This window comes from Triturus cristatus, chromosome 1_2 (assembly GCF_964204655.1).
Source record: "Triturus cristatus chromosome 1_2, aTriCri1.1, whole genome shotgun sequence".
NCBI classification, from domain to species: domain Eukaryota; kingdom Metazoa; phylum Chordata; class Amphibia; order Caudata; family Salamandridae; genus Triturus; species Triturus cristatus.
The window spans coordinates 585,857,645-585,872,393 of record NC_140580.1 but is presented as its reverse complement, the minus strand read 5'-3'; the positions used below and the strand labels follow the sequence as shown (position 1 = coordinate 585,872,393).

Here is a 14,749-nt window from a genome sequence, read left to right as displayed (position 1 = left end):
AGGTCACTCCTGGACTGGAAAAATAACTGAAAGAGTACAGTCCACCTGCTCTCTGGACTAAGCAAAGAGAGGCGGCACCAAAGACGGGACTTCACCTGCTGAACTCGAGGACCAGAGGGAACAAAGGGGGGCCTAAACAGGACGCTCTCTGCTTCACAGGAATCTCCACAGCATCAGCATCTTAAAAATACTGTATCACTTGCATCAGGACCATAACCTTGTGGCAACCCATTGAAGGGTAGAGTCAAACTTGCTGAAAGAAACCCAAGCCGCTGAATTTGGCAGGTAACTGTAAAGACCCTCCACTTTATTACAGCTGGCATAACTGGTCTGTGTTGGGTGAATGAAAGGCATTCTGCCTGATGTATTCTGCTGGATCTTAGCCACCTGTGCCTTGCTATTCAATACTTTTCGATGGCAAATATTTGCATTTGTTGACTGCTTAAATGGAGTGGATGAACCATTCACCTCCACTGCATTACATTCTTAGTACAGTGGACATAATGGTTTATCCGCCACATTAACAAAACGAAACCATTCTGGTGCCAGCACCAGGAGGATTTGCAAAAAAATAATAATAAATAAATAAATAAAAATCCCCCCCCCCCCCCCCCCCCAAAAAAAAAATCAGACTTCAAGTGAAGAGCTTCCCTTTTATCCTACATTTCTTTTTTAGGGTTACTGCGAAGAGCAACGCACTGGCGTCACAGCGATAAAAGTGAAAGTAGTGGGTACCATTGATATCGGGAGAAGTGAGGGAAGGTTGGGTGATTAAAGTTTTGTGGGTCCTTGAGGTTTCTCAAACTTTCCCTCATTTTTTTTTTTTTTTTTAAACAAACAAGATCTTTATTAGTATCGCGGGCCATACAACTCATCCACTGCCTACATCCCGTCGGGCCGGCAGGGCTAAAGTACCAGTGCTGGGTGGTATGTGGGAGGAGGTAGAATACACAGCTAGCCGCCTACAGGGGGGGGGGGGCAGCGGTGACAACTCAAGGTGACTTAGATCTCTTTTTTTTGTTTTTGTTTTTTCCTTTTTAAAACCATTATATAACTGAGAAAGAACTGTGGAAGGGAAACCACCATCATTGAAGTGTGTATTAGGGGATGTACGTCGCGACAGACCGTGTTAGAATATGCAGCAGGGGTGGAGGTCGGGGGGTAAAACGGGGATGTCGTTGCCCATGTGTTCACGTTGCGTCTACTATGGTGGGCCTAGACTCTGCCCCAGTGCTAGGGGCGCATCCGGTCAGTGCGGAGGATAAGTGCAAGCTATTAGGTATTGTGGGAGAAGTATCAGAGTTCGTGGGAACTATTACCCTCCGAGACGGGATTTGAAGGGGGGGGGCGTGTGCGGTGATGGTGGCGCCAAGCGTGTCCCTGTGGGTGGCCAGGCTTGGGTGAATTGAAAGAGTAGTTGAGTCCATTCCATTGCAAGTGGGTACTTTCTGAACCCTCGGGTTTCCTCCTCTCTCTCAAACTTTCCCTCATAGTAATGTGAGGACAAAGTTTGAGGTTTACGTAGCATTCTGGCACACGTCACACCAACCTCTACATTCCTGTTTATGGGTGTAGTTTTTGGAAATGGCTGGGTTTAGTAGTCTTCCCTGAGAGTTGATCGAGGTCTGGCTCAATTACCACAGCTATCCACATCACCTTAATGGGTCCATTTGCAAGGAAAAATGTTGATGTTGCCACAATACATTTTGAGGCCTTTCCTGATGATAGCTACATATGTGGGGTAAATCTTTTATAAGAAGAAACACGTGAAAATAGAATAGTAGAAAACTTTGCTATTCTCAATTGAATTTCTCTCCATTCTTCGCTTCTAAACGTCAGGCAGGATGCAAAAAAAGAACATATTTTGCAAAATGAGCTCAGAATCACTCGACAGAATGGGCAACCCCAAAATCAGAGTTGTACAAATAAACACAGCGATTCTGCCACATTTAAAAAATTGCAGTGCATAGATTTCTTTTATACCCATTTTAATTTCATTATGTAGTATGATATGAATTGCTCCACAGTACGTACTAAATATCATAGTAAGTTGCAGTTCAGTTATTGGCTGTGGGTATCACATGTTTTGGACAACCAATAAATACTTGATATCCCTATGACCAGAAGGATCTAACAGACAAAAAGGAATATTATTTCGCAAATCAACCATCAGCATCAGGGCAAAAAATTACAGATGAAAACGTCACCCTTTTATTTTTTCTTCTTTTTTTTAAACAGAAATGTTGATATTAACGATTGGACTGTTTGGGAACCCATAAGCAATCTACACAAATGACTCCTTCGTGAATTTCAAATTTTGTCTACTTTTTACAAATGTATTGGTTTCAGGTTCACCCATGGTTTTCACGCCTGTTTGCACCACAAACTAAGTAGAAATCAAAAAAACAAATAGGAAAATTAGACTACCATTTAAAAAAAATGTAAAAGCTGTGGTTAGAAAAATTTAGATTGAGTGTGTTCCTGAAAGCTGGCACATTAAACCTTTAGTTGATGCCATAAAAATTAAAGGTACACATTCTACATTTTGGAAATATTCTCTGTTCCCACCGGGAAATTCCACAAACCCTGGGTACCTTCAAAATCACCCAACATGTGTGTGAAAAAGGATGCAAATTTAGCTTGATACCTTGTGTAAAAAAATGTATGAAGGCTTAAGTGCAAAGTGCTCCAAACACCAAAAATGTTCTCAGCACTACAGTGGGAAAAGCCTCAGCAGATAAATGGTTGAAGGCATCTACAATGTTTTTGCCTTTTTTCACAAACCGTGCCAACCACATTGATTTCAGAATATTCCCAGGAAAAAGGATTGCAATTATACAAATACAATATAGCATTCATCCTGGAGTGTCCTCCAAAATGATCACTTTCAAATGTAGACTCACCCTCGGATTAACGGAAAGTAACATTAAATCAATCCTCCCTCGAATTTCCGGGGTGACCTCCACATCCAAGCATTTCCGTATGAGGTTATACTGTCGGATTAAAAGAGAAAAGATACAAGTATATTACACATTAGGTGGAAAGAAGTTCAGGTCCAACTAATTCCGATTTATAGACAATCTTTCAAATAACTTCAATGTACCATGAAAATTATTGTGGACTTTGAACAAATACTAACAAATCTATGAAAGTAGTAGAAAAAATGTGTGATTTCAAAGTCCTTTGTGGCTCTTGCGCATGCTTTGATATAGTATAGAACAATTATACTTAAGAACTGGTTAATTCAACGAAGATCAAGTTGCAAGAGTTAGAACACTACTGAATAAACTGACTGTTAGGCACTGGTCATCACACTGACAGAGCAGAAAGATACTTAATGAACATGAAAAAAGGGAAACAGGCCCCTTTCTCTTAACTACTGCACGATTAATTGTGAACTGTTTACGAAAGAACATTTTGTTTGGTTTTATTGACAATTTTTAATGTTTTTTATTTTTCACCAAACCTGACATCCAACAAAAAGTTAAAATACAATGAACGATACACACAAGATGAATATATATCCCTCTTCCAACCCACCTTGCAAATTTGGAGTCAGAGTCTGTTGTTATTGCTGGTCAACTAAGATATGTAGAGGAGGACAGTTCACACCAGGAGTTTCCCCCTCCAAGTAGTTAATCAAGGACTGCCATAGAGCATCGCTTTTTTTTACATTAATCTCGGAGATCATGAGTTAGACTTTCCATTGACGTCAAAGTCCATAATCACCAGGCCACAGCCTGCAGTTTTTGGTGGGGCGTGGGAGGGTCTTTTTTTGCAGTGTGTGTCATTACAGTCCATTGAGCTCCTTTCAGAAATTTCCAGTTTTTTTGTATTATCCCCCAAATGATAACTGCGGTGTCCATAGGGATGAGTAGCCCCGCTACATTTTTATATGACTAAGAATCTCTTTCCAAAACACGGACAGTACCGGGCAGGACCATCAAACATGGAGATTTGATTCCTCTGTGGGATAACCTCTCAGGTACTTACCACCAGTGTTAGGATTGATGCGCTTTAATTTCTGAGTAGTCAGATACCAATTACACATTAGTTTGTAGCAAGTCTCTGTACCTTGTATGCTGTACCTCACCAGATCTCTCCATGTTATGGTATTTTAACTTGATATTGCGTATGAATCACCCCAGCGTTGTCTCTCTGAGCTGACCTTTACATAACCCAGACAACTCCATTTCAGCCACTCACTGACTCATACAAGCAATCACACAACCACTCACTCATCCATACAGCCACTAACTCACTGTAGGAAAGTGCCACTTTTTGACATGGTCACCCCCACTTTTCCCTGTAAACTGATGTGATTTCTACTGGAAGTGCGCTGGGTTCCTGCTACCAGGTCTACTGTGCCAGAGCACTTTCCCAAACTGCACAATTGTTTCCCCAATTGACAAAACCATAGCCCCCTCGGCCATTGCAGGCTGTGGGTCTCAGTGCAGACAAAAGTGAAAACACAACATGTAACACATCCCTGTGCGCCATGTCCCCTAACATTGAATGTGATATCTGTAAGTCACCCCTACAGAAGGCCTGAAAGCCTTAAGGCAGGATGCTGAAAATTACATGTTAGGGTATACCTGCATGTGCAGATATGTACCTGTGATGGTCAGTCCTATTACAGCCAGTGCAAGTGGACAGGGAAGCCATTTTAAAGCATGTGCTGGACACTTGGGAAAACGAGTTCCCCCAGATACATGATGCTTTCACTGAAAAGAGGGATGTTTGGTATCAAACATCTCATATTGCTAAACCCACACTGATTCCAGTGATGAATTTACCAATACATGCACCCAGAGGCACTGAAAACCTACCAGCCTCTGGTGTGCTCTCTGACTGGTTTGTGCAAACCTGCCACCCGATACGCTGTTTTGACCCCCTAGGATGAGAGCCTCTGATCTCTGGAGGCAACTGACAACAGCCTGTCCAGGAAGAGGGTGTAACACCTCCTTCAACCGAATGACTTGCTGATTAGCCTTCCTAGGCCACCAAGCTTCAAAGAGCTGCCGCCGTTTGGAATGCGAATCTGGCTCCACTCACAGGAGAGGAAGCCACTCCCTTTTTCCAGGTCCCCCTTGGCACCTAGCGGTACAAAAGGGGGTGGTGATGGACGGAGCATCAGAACCAATCAAACACTCACACCCAGTCAACAGATCTGGGTTTGATCCATCACCGTTCTTTAGCCCACTCTGCCACCCCAGTTCAGACATGGCCATATGCAAATCAGTCTGACCCTGTGCCTCATGGGAACAGTCCTGCCCGAACTGCCAAGCCATGCCTTCCCTGGACCGGAAACAAGCTTCCTAGGACCGGTTTCTGGCATTTCAGCCGTCTTCAGCCAGGCTTGCTTGAATCCAGTGGCAAAGTGAGCAAGGGACTCAGTGAGCAAGGGTCTGTTGACTGGGTGTGAGTGATTGATTGGTTCTGATGCTCCGTCCATCACCACCCCCTTTTGTACCGCTTTGTTCGCCATAAGTTGGCAGGGTATGCTCAGACGTGAGTCCGTTGCTCACTTTGCCACTGGATTCAAGCAAGCCTGGCTGAAGACGGCTGAAATGCCAGAAACCGGTCTAGGTAGCTTGTTTCCGGTCCAGGGAAGGCATGGCTTGGCAGTTCGGGCTGGACTGTTCCCATGAGGCACAGGGTCAGACTGATTTGCGTATGGCCATGTCTGAACTGGGGTGGCAGAGTGGGCTAAAGAACGGTGATGGATCAAACCCAGATCTGTTGAGTGGGTGTGAGTGTTTGATTGGTTCTGATGCTCCGTCCATCACCACCCCCTTTTGTACCCCCTTGGCACCTAGACAGGCAGGAAAATGAGCTAGTCAGGTAGGCGTGCCACCTCCAGGCTAGTACCACCCCTAAAGTGGGCTACATTGAGGTGACACGATTTTTCAGAACCAGCCATCTTTGTGATGGCATACTTAAGAATTTTGGGACAGGGTTATGCCCACTTCCCACAGGAAGTAGTCATCTAGGGGGTGTAGTAACCCCAGGATCAGTAGCACATTGCTACCTCCCCACACTCCCTTAAGACCCCTAAAAGCAATATTTAGGGGGTGCCTGACAGCAAAGAAGCAGGTCTTGATGACCTAAGAAGAGAGGACATCAAAGAACTCTGAAGCGAAGACTCTGAGGCCTCCGGAACCACCACTGCACCCATCGCCCCACCCAAGGTGAAGTGGGCCAACGGTGTCAAAAAGGTCCCCCAACCCTCCAGTGCTCAAGTCCATTGTGGTTTTGCTCCTCGTGGACCCTCAGATGTTGCCTGCATGCATTCCCTCTCTACCGCGATTGCTACAGGTAAGAAAACCCGATGCCTAAAGCTACCTCTGCACCCGTCGCCCTCGGGCAGTGGAGAAGGGGTCCAAAGGTGTCTTTTTTTTTTTTAAACAAACTTTATGAAGATTTTTCATTAGAAGGAGCAATGAGTTACAAACTGCATTAATCACATTAACTACACATAGGGCAGAGGAGACATCGCAGGCGTCTTGCGCCAACCTGTAAATAGTGTAGTATATTTATCAATACATTAAAAAAACCTATCAGGTCGGCCTGAAAGGCCACCAACCATGCACATTGCTATGTACTACGTAACAATCCTTCAAGATACTTTACCCACGGGTAGCGGTGCCCACCCAACATCCCCCCAACTCCCAATCCCACCCAGAACCCACCCACAATAACCAAACCATGCCACAAAAAATTCAGTCTGAGGGCCGTAGAGCATTCCCGGTGGGGGTGAGGGTGGGGGTGGGGGGGAAAGAGGGGAAGAAGACCACACCCTAAGCGTGCGGCAGGGGAAGGGAGGAGGCAGAACAGTGCAGTAAGACCGGAGAACTAGATGAATGAAAATAAGTGGAGTAAGGAGGGGAGGCATAAACCACCACCCACCGGGAAGTGGCTTCATTCCTTCGGGATACTTCATCACCCAGTGCCAGGGGACAGGTTCCATCAATCACCAATCTTATCCGCTGACATGCACCCCGGCTCATACAGGGGAACTCTGGGGATTGGTCCCTGCAGCCCCCTCCCCCATTTCACTTTTAAACAGCTCAGTAAGGTGTGCCCATTCAAGGGATATAGGACGCTTGTGCAGCCCCCGACTCTCCTCACGGTGCAGGGCCTCTTGCTCCGCCACCGACCAGCGCAACACCTTCTCCCCTCAGGCCTCTAAACGCGGTGGGGCACGAGACTTCCAACGCTGTGTTATCAGGCACTTTGCTAGCATTAAAGTCAGATTGGCAAAACGACGCAACTGTTTCGCTTTAAGGGGGAGCGGTAAAAGGCCCAATAAACAAGCCTCTGCTGCGTCCCAGGAGGGGCGCTCGGTGATTGTAATTAAGACTTGCGTTATCCTACCCCAGTATCCCCGCAGCGCCGGACAGAGCCACAGCAAATGCATCAGGTCGGCATCCGGTGCCCGGCAACGAGGACAGGCCGCAACCGCTGTATTGTACATCTTACTTAGTGTATGGGGTGTAAGGTAAGCCCTGTGGAGGACAAACAATTGAATAGTTTTCAACCTGCAATTGCGGGACACTTTCTTAGGGTATTCCAGTATATAGGTCCACTCTCTATCACTAAATGCCAGGGACAAATCTGTTTTCCACCGCAACCTGAGAGGAGCCAAGGAGATCTGTGTGTGTTCCCGGAGGCCCCGGTAAAGCCAACGAACCCGGAAACGTCCATGGCCCATTATGTGGAGGGAGCGCAGGAGGTGAAATGTTGAGGGTTCTACAGGTGTCGCCTGCCACTGTGCCCGAATATACCGGGAGATCGCCGCATGGAGCAGGAACTGGGTATCTGGTAACGCGTTCACCCTCAGAAAGTCCACGTGGGGCATCAAACTGCCTTCCTGAAAAAAGGCTCCTATTGTCTCCACCCCCTGTTGCGTCCAATTCCGTAATCGCCCGGCACTCAGAATTCCCTGCCTCGTGGGGAGGCCACACAGCGGTATATTGGGAGAATATGGATTTTGGATTTTAGCATACTTACATGCCCTTGTCCAATAATGAAGCGCTCTCTTCAGTAGGGCCGGGGGATCCGATGGCCATGGGGCACCGGGGCACAACAACGACTGCAAGGTACCACGCGCTAGTTGGGTCGGGGTGGAGCCGATTTCAAACAGGTTTTTCCCGGCCAGCCAGTAGGCCAACCACTGCAGCTGACCAGCAATGCAATATGCCATAAAGTCGGGTGCTCCCTTACCGCCGGCACCACTCGGGTGCCGCAGCTTAGCTAATGCCACCCTGTGCCTCCCTGGACCCCAGATCAGCGAGACCAGCAGGGTATCCAACTCTCGAAAGATCCAAACGGGGTATACCACCTGGATGTTGACGAAATGGTAAAGCAGGCGAGGCAGCATCACCATCTTCGATATCGCTAACCGTCCTGCGATGGTAAGAGGCAATGTATTCCAAAATGTAATTTGGGAACGTATGGAAGAGATTGTGCATACCAGGTTGCCTGCTATAACATCTGGCACGGACCGAAAGATATTAATCCCCTAGTACTTAAAAGTGACTGGTGCCACCCTGAAGGACAAAGGCCCAAAACGTAGCTCCGGAGCCGTGAGCGTGCCACTGAAGGAATAGGCTACGGACTTAGAAGCATTGAGGTGCAACCCGGAATCCTCCCCGAAGTGAAGAAAAAGATCCGCCACTTCCCTCATGTCGGCCTGGAGATCATGAAAGTACAGCAGCATGTCGTCTGTGTAAAGCAAGACTGAATGCAGGACACCCTCCAGCTCAAGCGCCAAAACAAACAATATAGGCGATAATGGGCAACCCTGGCGTGTACCCCGAAAGATAGGGTAGGCAGAGGAGATAATCGGACCTGTCTTCGCCCTGGCCGTGGGGGCGGTGTAGAGCAGCTGAATCCAGGCACATAGTTCTGGGGCGGAACGCCCATTTTAGCCAACACTTCCAGCATACAAGACCAACTTAGAGTGTCGAAGGCCTCCGATATGTCCAAGGATAGACACCCTGCCCTCGCTGGTCGGAGCCCGGAGGCATGCAAGAGGGCGTGAAAGCACCAAAGATTCAGCGATGTACTCCACCGTGGGACAAAGCCACATTGGTCTGTATGGATCAACTGCGAGAGAAGTAGGAGAAGGCGGTTAGCAAGGAGTTTACTAAGAATTTTATATTCTGTTTTAAGGATCGATAGAGGCCGGTAGGATGACCTATCTAAGGGATCTTTATCTGGCTTTAAGAGGGATGTGACGATCGCCTCCCGAGTGGTAGGGAGCAACCTCCCTTCTGCGAGTGATGTCATATAGAGTTGAAGTAGTTTGAGGATTAATAGAGGAGAGAAAGTGGAGTAAAATTCGATGGGTAGCCTGTCAGAGCCAGGGGTCTTCCCACGGGCTAAGGACTTAATAGCTACTCTGATCTCTGCCGGGGTAATCGGCGCTTTTAAGTCATGGATTTCTGCTGCAGACAGCACTGGTAAGTTCGCCTGCGCCAGAAACTCAGTCACAGCATCTGCGCCTGGCGTTGGATGCGCCCCATAGCGTAATGGGTCCGAAACGTCAAGTTTATCCCCAATTGAGTCTGGCCTTGTCCGTGTTGTGCGGTATTAATAACCAGGATGGGAGTAGGGCAGGTTGGGGGGGGGGGCAATTAGCCGCGCTAATAATGTGCCCGTTCTGTCAGCCTCCGAGTGCGTGCGCTGGGTGTACGCCCTGTAATCTAATAAGCGAAGACGCTCTAGAGCCTCCGCATACTTAATTCTGGCCGTCTGCAAGGATTCCTCGGCCTGCTCGTTCAGTTGGGCCGCTACTTCATGTTCCTGCAGCGCTGCCTCCAGGTCCGTTAGGTCCCGGATCACTTCCCTACGGGCCCCCACCAAGGAGCTCAGGGACACCCCCCGTATAGAGACCTTGAAAGCGTCCCATTCTAGGGAACGTGTCGAGGCAGTGCCTTCGTTAACAGTAAAGTATGTAGTGATCACCTTTTGTAATGTATCACGGAAGACCTGGTCTTCTAATTGAAGGGGTTGCATCCTCCAAGTCGGTATCGGCGCTGGGGACCGGCCCCACTGAAGGCATAATTCGATAGGGTTGTGATCGGATAGGGTTTTACCCAAATAAGTGCAGTGGGAGACAGAAAAGGACAAAGTCGGCGAGCCCAAGAAGTAATCCAGGCGTGTATGCAAGTGATGGGGGGTAAGAATAAAAGGAGTACTCCCTGGGTCCAAAGGTGTCTCTATGTAACATTGTATCGTGAGGCCTGAGCCCCATTGTTGGTTCAGCCCTACTGGCCTCCTAAGCAGAACCTGTAGCCTCTTTTCGCAGAGGCTGATCTCAATAGAATACCATTAGGCTCCCAAGCTGTTTTGCACCCTGCACCCGGCCGCCATCAGTGGTGTACTGTTTGTGCTGCCTTGGACCTTGCGCACCACTCACCTGAACTCATGGAGATTGGTACCGTAAGTGGCTGTACTATACTTGTTTGCAGAACTTGTTCTTCCTTCCATGGGATAACATTGCAGAACTCAAAGTGCACTAAATGTCCACTTTTTGAACTGAAAAGAATTTAAATATAAAACATACTTACCTGGATGATTTCTTTTCTGATGCCTAAACATATATAAAGATATCTGCTATTTTGATACATTGGTGTGGATCTCCTGTTTGCGTCATGTGTGTCATTTACTAATCATTGTATATGCAGATGTTTTGCACTCACCTCGGTTAAGCCTAAGGCTGCACGACCCCCCTACCCCTAACAGAGCACCTTGGGATTGCTAGAGCAAACCCCTACCCACTTATAAGGGAACCCCTGGACACTTTACACAGTATATCAGATTACTGATATATCTCAAAGTGCTAGCTTCCTACATTGGTGGTGCAGCGGAGGAATACTCCATCACTACCCCTTCAGACAGTATTTTAACTGGGAGCACTCCTAGTAGTGTCCCAGAAGAGAGACATTGAAGATGCAGATCTTCAGAAACTAGCAAAGAGGATAGCATTTGAGGCGAAACTCATAGTTATAGAAAAGGTAAGAATTGAGATCGGCCCAGGGCCTCTCTCTGGTGGCAGCAAAATGATAAATAGGGATGAAGCTTTTGAACCTAAAGAACGTGTTACTTACCTTCGGTAACAATATTACTGGCCTAGCCACAGATTCACTAACTTAGAATATCCTCCAGGCGCCAGTCTGGATCTGGAGATTCTTCAGCAGTACCTCTACGCACAGGGGTACGGCACCGCATGCCTCTGCCCTGACGTTGTTCACGGATATGACGTCAGTGGAGCCATATCAGTCCCTACAGGCTCGCTGACGTCAGTTTTATACTGTGAAAATTTTCCGCGCCAGATCGCAAAGGCACTACTAAAACGGAGTGTAGGAACAGTGTGCCAAAAAAGACTAGAAATAGTTGCAGCAACCCTGACAATAAGAATAAAGTGATGAGAAAACATCATGATGCATGTGAAAGAAAACCACTTTATACTGTAAGGGACTGAGGGGAGAGAGCAGAGCACTCGCCCCTAGAAACAGTCCCCTTACAAGAGAAGAACCATACCCTTCCATGAGGCAAAACAGCGATGGAAATGGATGCAATGGTAAAAGACAAGCACTCTGCAATCACATGAATGCCATGGAAATGGACAAGAAGACTGTAACATGACTGTCATGGCAATTGACAACATTTTCGTCGGCGTTGTGATCACCGGGTTGATGTCGTGGTAGCTACTTAGACGCCGCCCTCGAGCGCTGACGTCAGTTCTGTACACGACTTTCCGCACCAGAAATGCAGAGCCATGCAAGACACTGACCACTGATGCACAAAACTAGGGCCTTAAAGTGATGTCCTTAACCCTAGAAATCAGTTTGCAGAATGGGGAGGATGGGTAGGGTGGTAAGGAATCTATAACTAACCTATGTTTCGTACAGATCTATTGTTACCGAAGGTAAGTAACTTGTTCATCTGAAAGAAACAGTTAGTTATAGATTCCTTACCTTAGAATAGATACCCCAGCAATACCAACCCCGGAGGTGGGTCTGCGAACCAAGATCACACCAGAAAATCTTGGAGAACAGAACGGCCAGAAAAGCAGTCTCTCCGGACATGGCTGTCAAGGCAGTAGTGTTTCGTAAACGTGTGCCACGTTGCCCACATAGCTGCCAGACAGATGTCGTGCAGAGGGACTCGTCGGCCCAAAGCAGTAGTGACTGCCGTCGCCCTGGTGGAATGGGCACGTAGCCCCAATGGAGGCTCCTTTATAGCTAGAGAATAGTAGGCTTTAATACACAAAACAACCCATCTAGAGATGGTCCGCTTGTGTATGGCCTGACCTTTCTTGGCGCCCACGTAGCCAACAAAGAGTTGGTCATCCACCCGGAACTGTTTCGTGTGATCCAGATAGAAAGCACACGTTTTGGGTCCAGCCGGTGGAGTCTTTCTACCTATTACAAAGGATGCGGAGGCGAAAAGAAGGTAGGCAAAGTGATAGTCCGGCCGATGTGGAAGGCAGTGACAACCTTGGGCAAAAAGGATGGACGAGTCCTAAGGACAACTTTTTCCCGATGCACAGAGAGAAAAGGAGGCTTCGAAGAAAGAGCCTGGAGCTCACTCACTCGTCTGGCAGAGGTGATGGCCACCAGGAACGCAGTTTTGAGAGTCAAAAGCCTTAAAGGACAGTTGTGAAGCAGCTCAAAGGGAGTACACAATAAATAAGTTAAAACCAGGTTCAAGTCCCACTGAGGCATAATGAAGGGAATAGGAGTAAAGAGATGAGTTATGCCTTTCAAGAAAGAACTTACAACCAGGGACTTGAAAAGGTAAGGCTGATCTGGAAGCCGAAGGAAGGCAGAGATGGCCGAAAGATAGCCATTGATAGTGCCCAGAGCAAAGCCCTGCTGGGCTACAGAAAGAAGAAACAAGAGAACCTCAGAAAGAGGGACAGAAAGGGGATCCACAGCCTTTGCTGTGCACCGTGCCACAAACTTGTTCCACCGGCAGGCGTATACCATCTTAGTGGAGGGACGCCTGGCTGCCAAGATTACATCACAGACTTCAGGAGGCAGGTCGAAAGACGTCAACTGCCGCCGCTCAATCTCCACGCAAGTAGGTGGAGACTGGACAGGTTCGGGTGGAGGGCCGTCCCCTGCTGCTACGACAGAAGATCCTCCTGAAGAGGCAGTCGGATCGGAGGATCGATGGCCATGTTTAGCAGCTCGGGATACCAGACTCTTCGTGCCCAATCCGGAGCCACAAGAATGACTTAGGCCTGGTCGCGCCTGATCTTCTTCAGCACTCTGGGCAGAAGTGATATAGGCGGAAAGGCGTACAACAGACCGCAGCTCCACTCGCGATGAAAAGCGTCGCCTAACAAGTGCCGCCTTGGAAATTCGAACGCGCAGAATTGCCGACATTGTGCGTTCTCTTCGGTGGCAAATAGATCTAACCCAGGCTCTCCCCACTGTTGAAAGAGACCTTGCACCACCTCCGAGTGAAAACGACATTCGTGATCCATCATTCACCTGTGGCTCAGTTCATCCGCCCTGGCGTTCAGAGAACCTGCCAGGTGTTGAACCACCAGGGATATGCCATGATGTTCGAGCCATGTCCAGAGGTGGAGGGCCTCTTGACATAGGGTCCACGACCCCACCCAGCCCGGTTTGTTGCAGTACCACATGGCGGTGGTGTTGTCCGTGAACACCTGCACTACTCTTCCCCGGACAGAGGGAAGGAATGCTTTCAGTGCAAGACGAATCGTCCGGAGCTCCAGAAGGTAGATGTGGAGCCCGCACTCCGCCGGAGACCAGAGGCCTCTGATCTCCGCCTCTCCCATGTGGCCGCCCCATCCCAGAGGGATGCGTCCATCACCACAGTGTGGGAAGGGAGAGGGATCTGCCATTGACCCAATCCTGGTTCGTGAGCCGCCACTGCAGTTGTAGTGCAGTGCCCTCCGAGAACGCAATTGGACAGATTTCACGGATGCTGCGCCCACTGGAACTTCAGGTCCCACTGCAGTGCCCGCATATGCCACCTGGCATGATCGACCGGCAGGATGCAGGAGGCCATGAGGCCCAGCAGCCTCAGGGTCATTCTGACCGAAACCCAGGATAGAGGCTGAACGATCTAAATCATAGCCTGAATATCCCGGACTCGCTGTTCGGGAGGATAGACCCGAAACCGCGTCGTGTCCAGAACCGCTCCGATGAATAGGAGCTTCTGAGAGGGAATCAGGTGTGACTTCGGCATATTGATGGAGAACACAGCAAATGCAGGAGGTCGACTGTAGTCTGGAGGTGGGAGACGACTGCCTGGGGCGAGCCCGCCTTCAACAGCCAGTCGTCGAGATAGGGGGAAGACTGAAACCACTGATCTGCACAGATGAGCTGCGACCACCGCCATCACTTTCGTGAACACCCGAGGTGCGCTGGTAAGGCCAAAGGGGAGCATGTTAAACTAAAAATGCTCATGGCCTACCATGAACCACATTTAACGCCGGTGGGCCGGCAGGACGTGGATGTGAAAATAAGCGTCCTGCAAGTCCAACGCTACCATCCAGTCTTCCGGGTCGAGGGCAGACAAGACCTGAGCAAGTGTCAACATCTTGAACTTCTCCTTGCGGAGGAAGCAGTTGATGTCCCTGAGATCCAAGATAGGACGCAGGCCCTTGTCCTTCTTGGGGACCAGAAAGTAGTGGGAGTAACAACCACGACCTACTTCTGGGACAGGAACGCGCTTGATGGCTTCCTTGGCCAAGAGAGCC

General features: G+C 48.5%; 1 protein-coding gene across 4 annotated transcripts in view; it reads right to left on the bottom strand.

Moving 5' to 3' along the window:
- PDCD11 (programmed cell death 11) overlaps positions 1 to 14,749 on the bottom strand; it is a 618,996-nt gene that overhangs the window by 256,837 nt on the left and 347,410 nt on the right. For all 4 annotated transcript variants that reach the window (XM_085606675.1, XM_085606679.1, XM_085606671.1 and 1 more), the window contains exon 23: positions 2,904 to 2,993. In XM_085606675.1, coding sequence (XP_085462801.1) covers positions 2,904 to 2,993 — 90 coding nt within the window. The remainder of the gene's footprint in view (positions 1 to 2,903; positions 2,994 to 14,749) is intronic.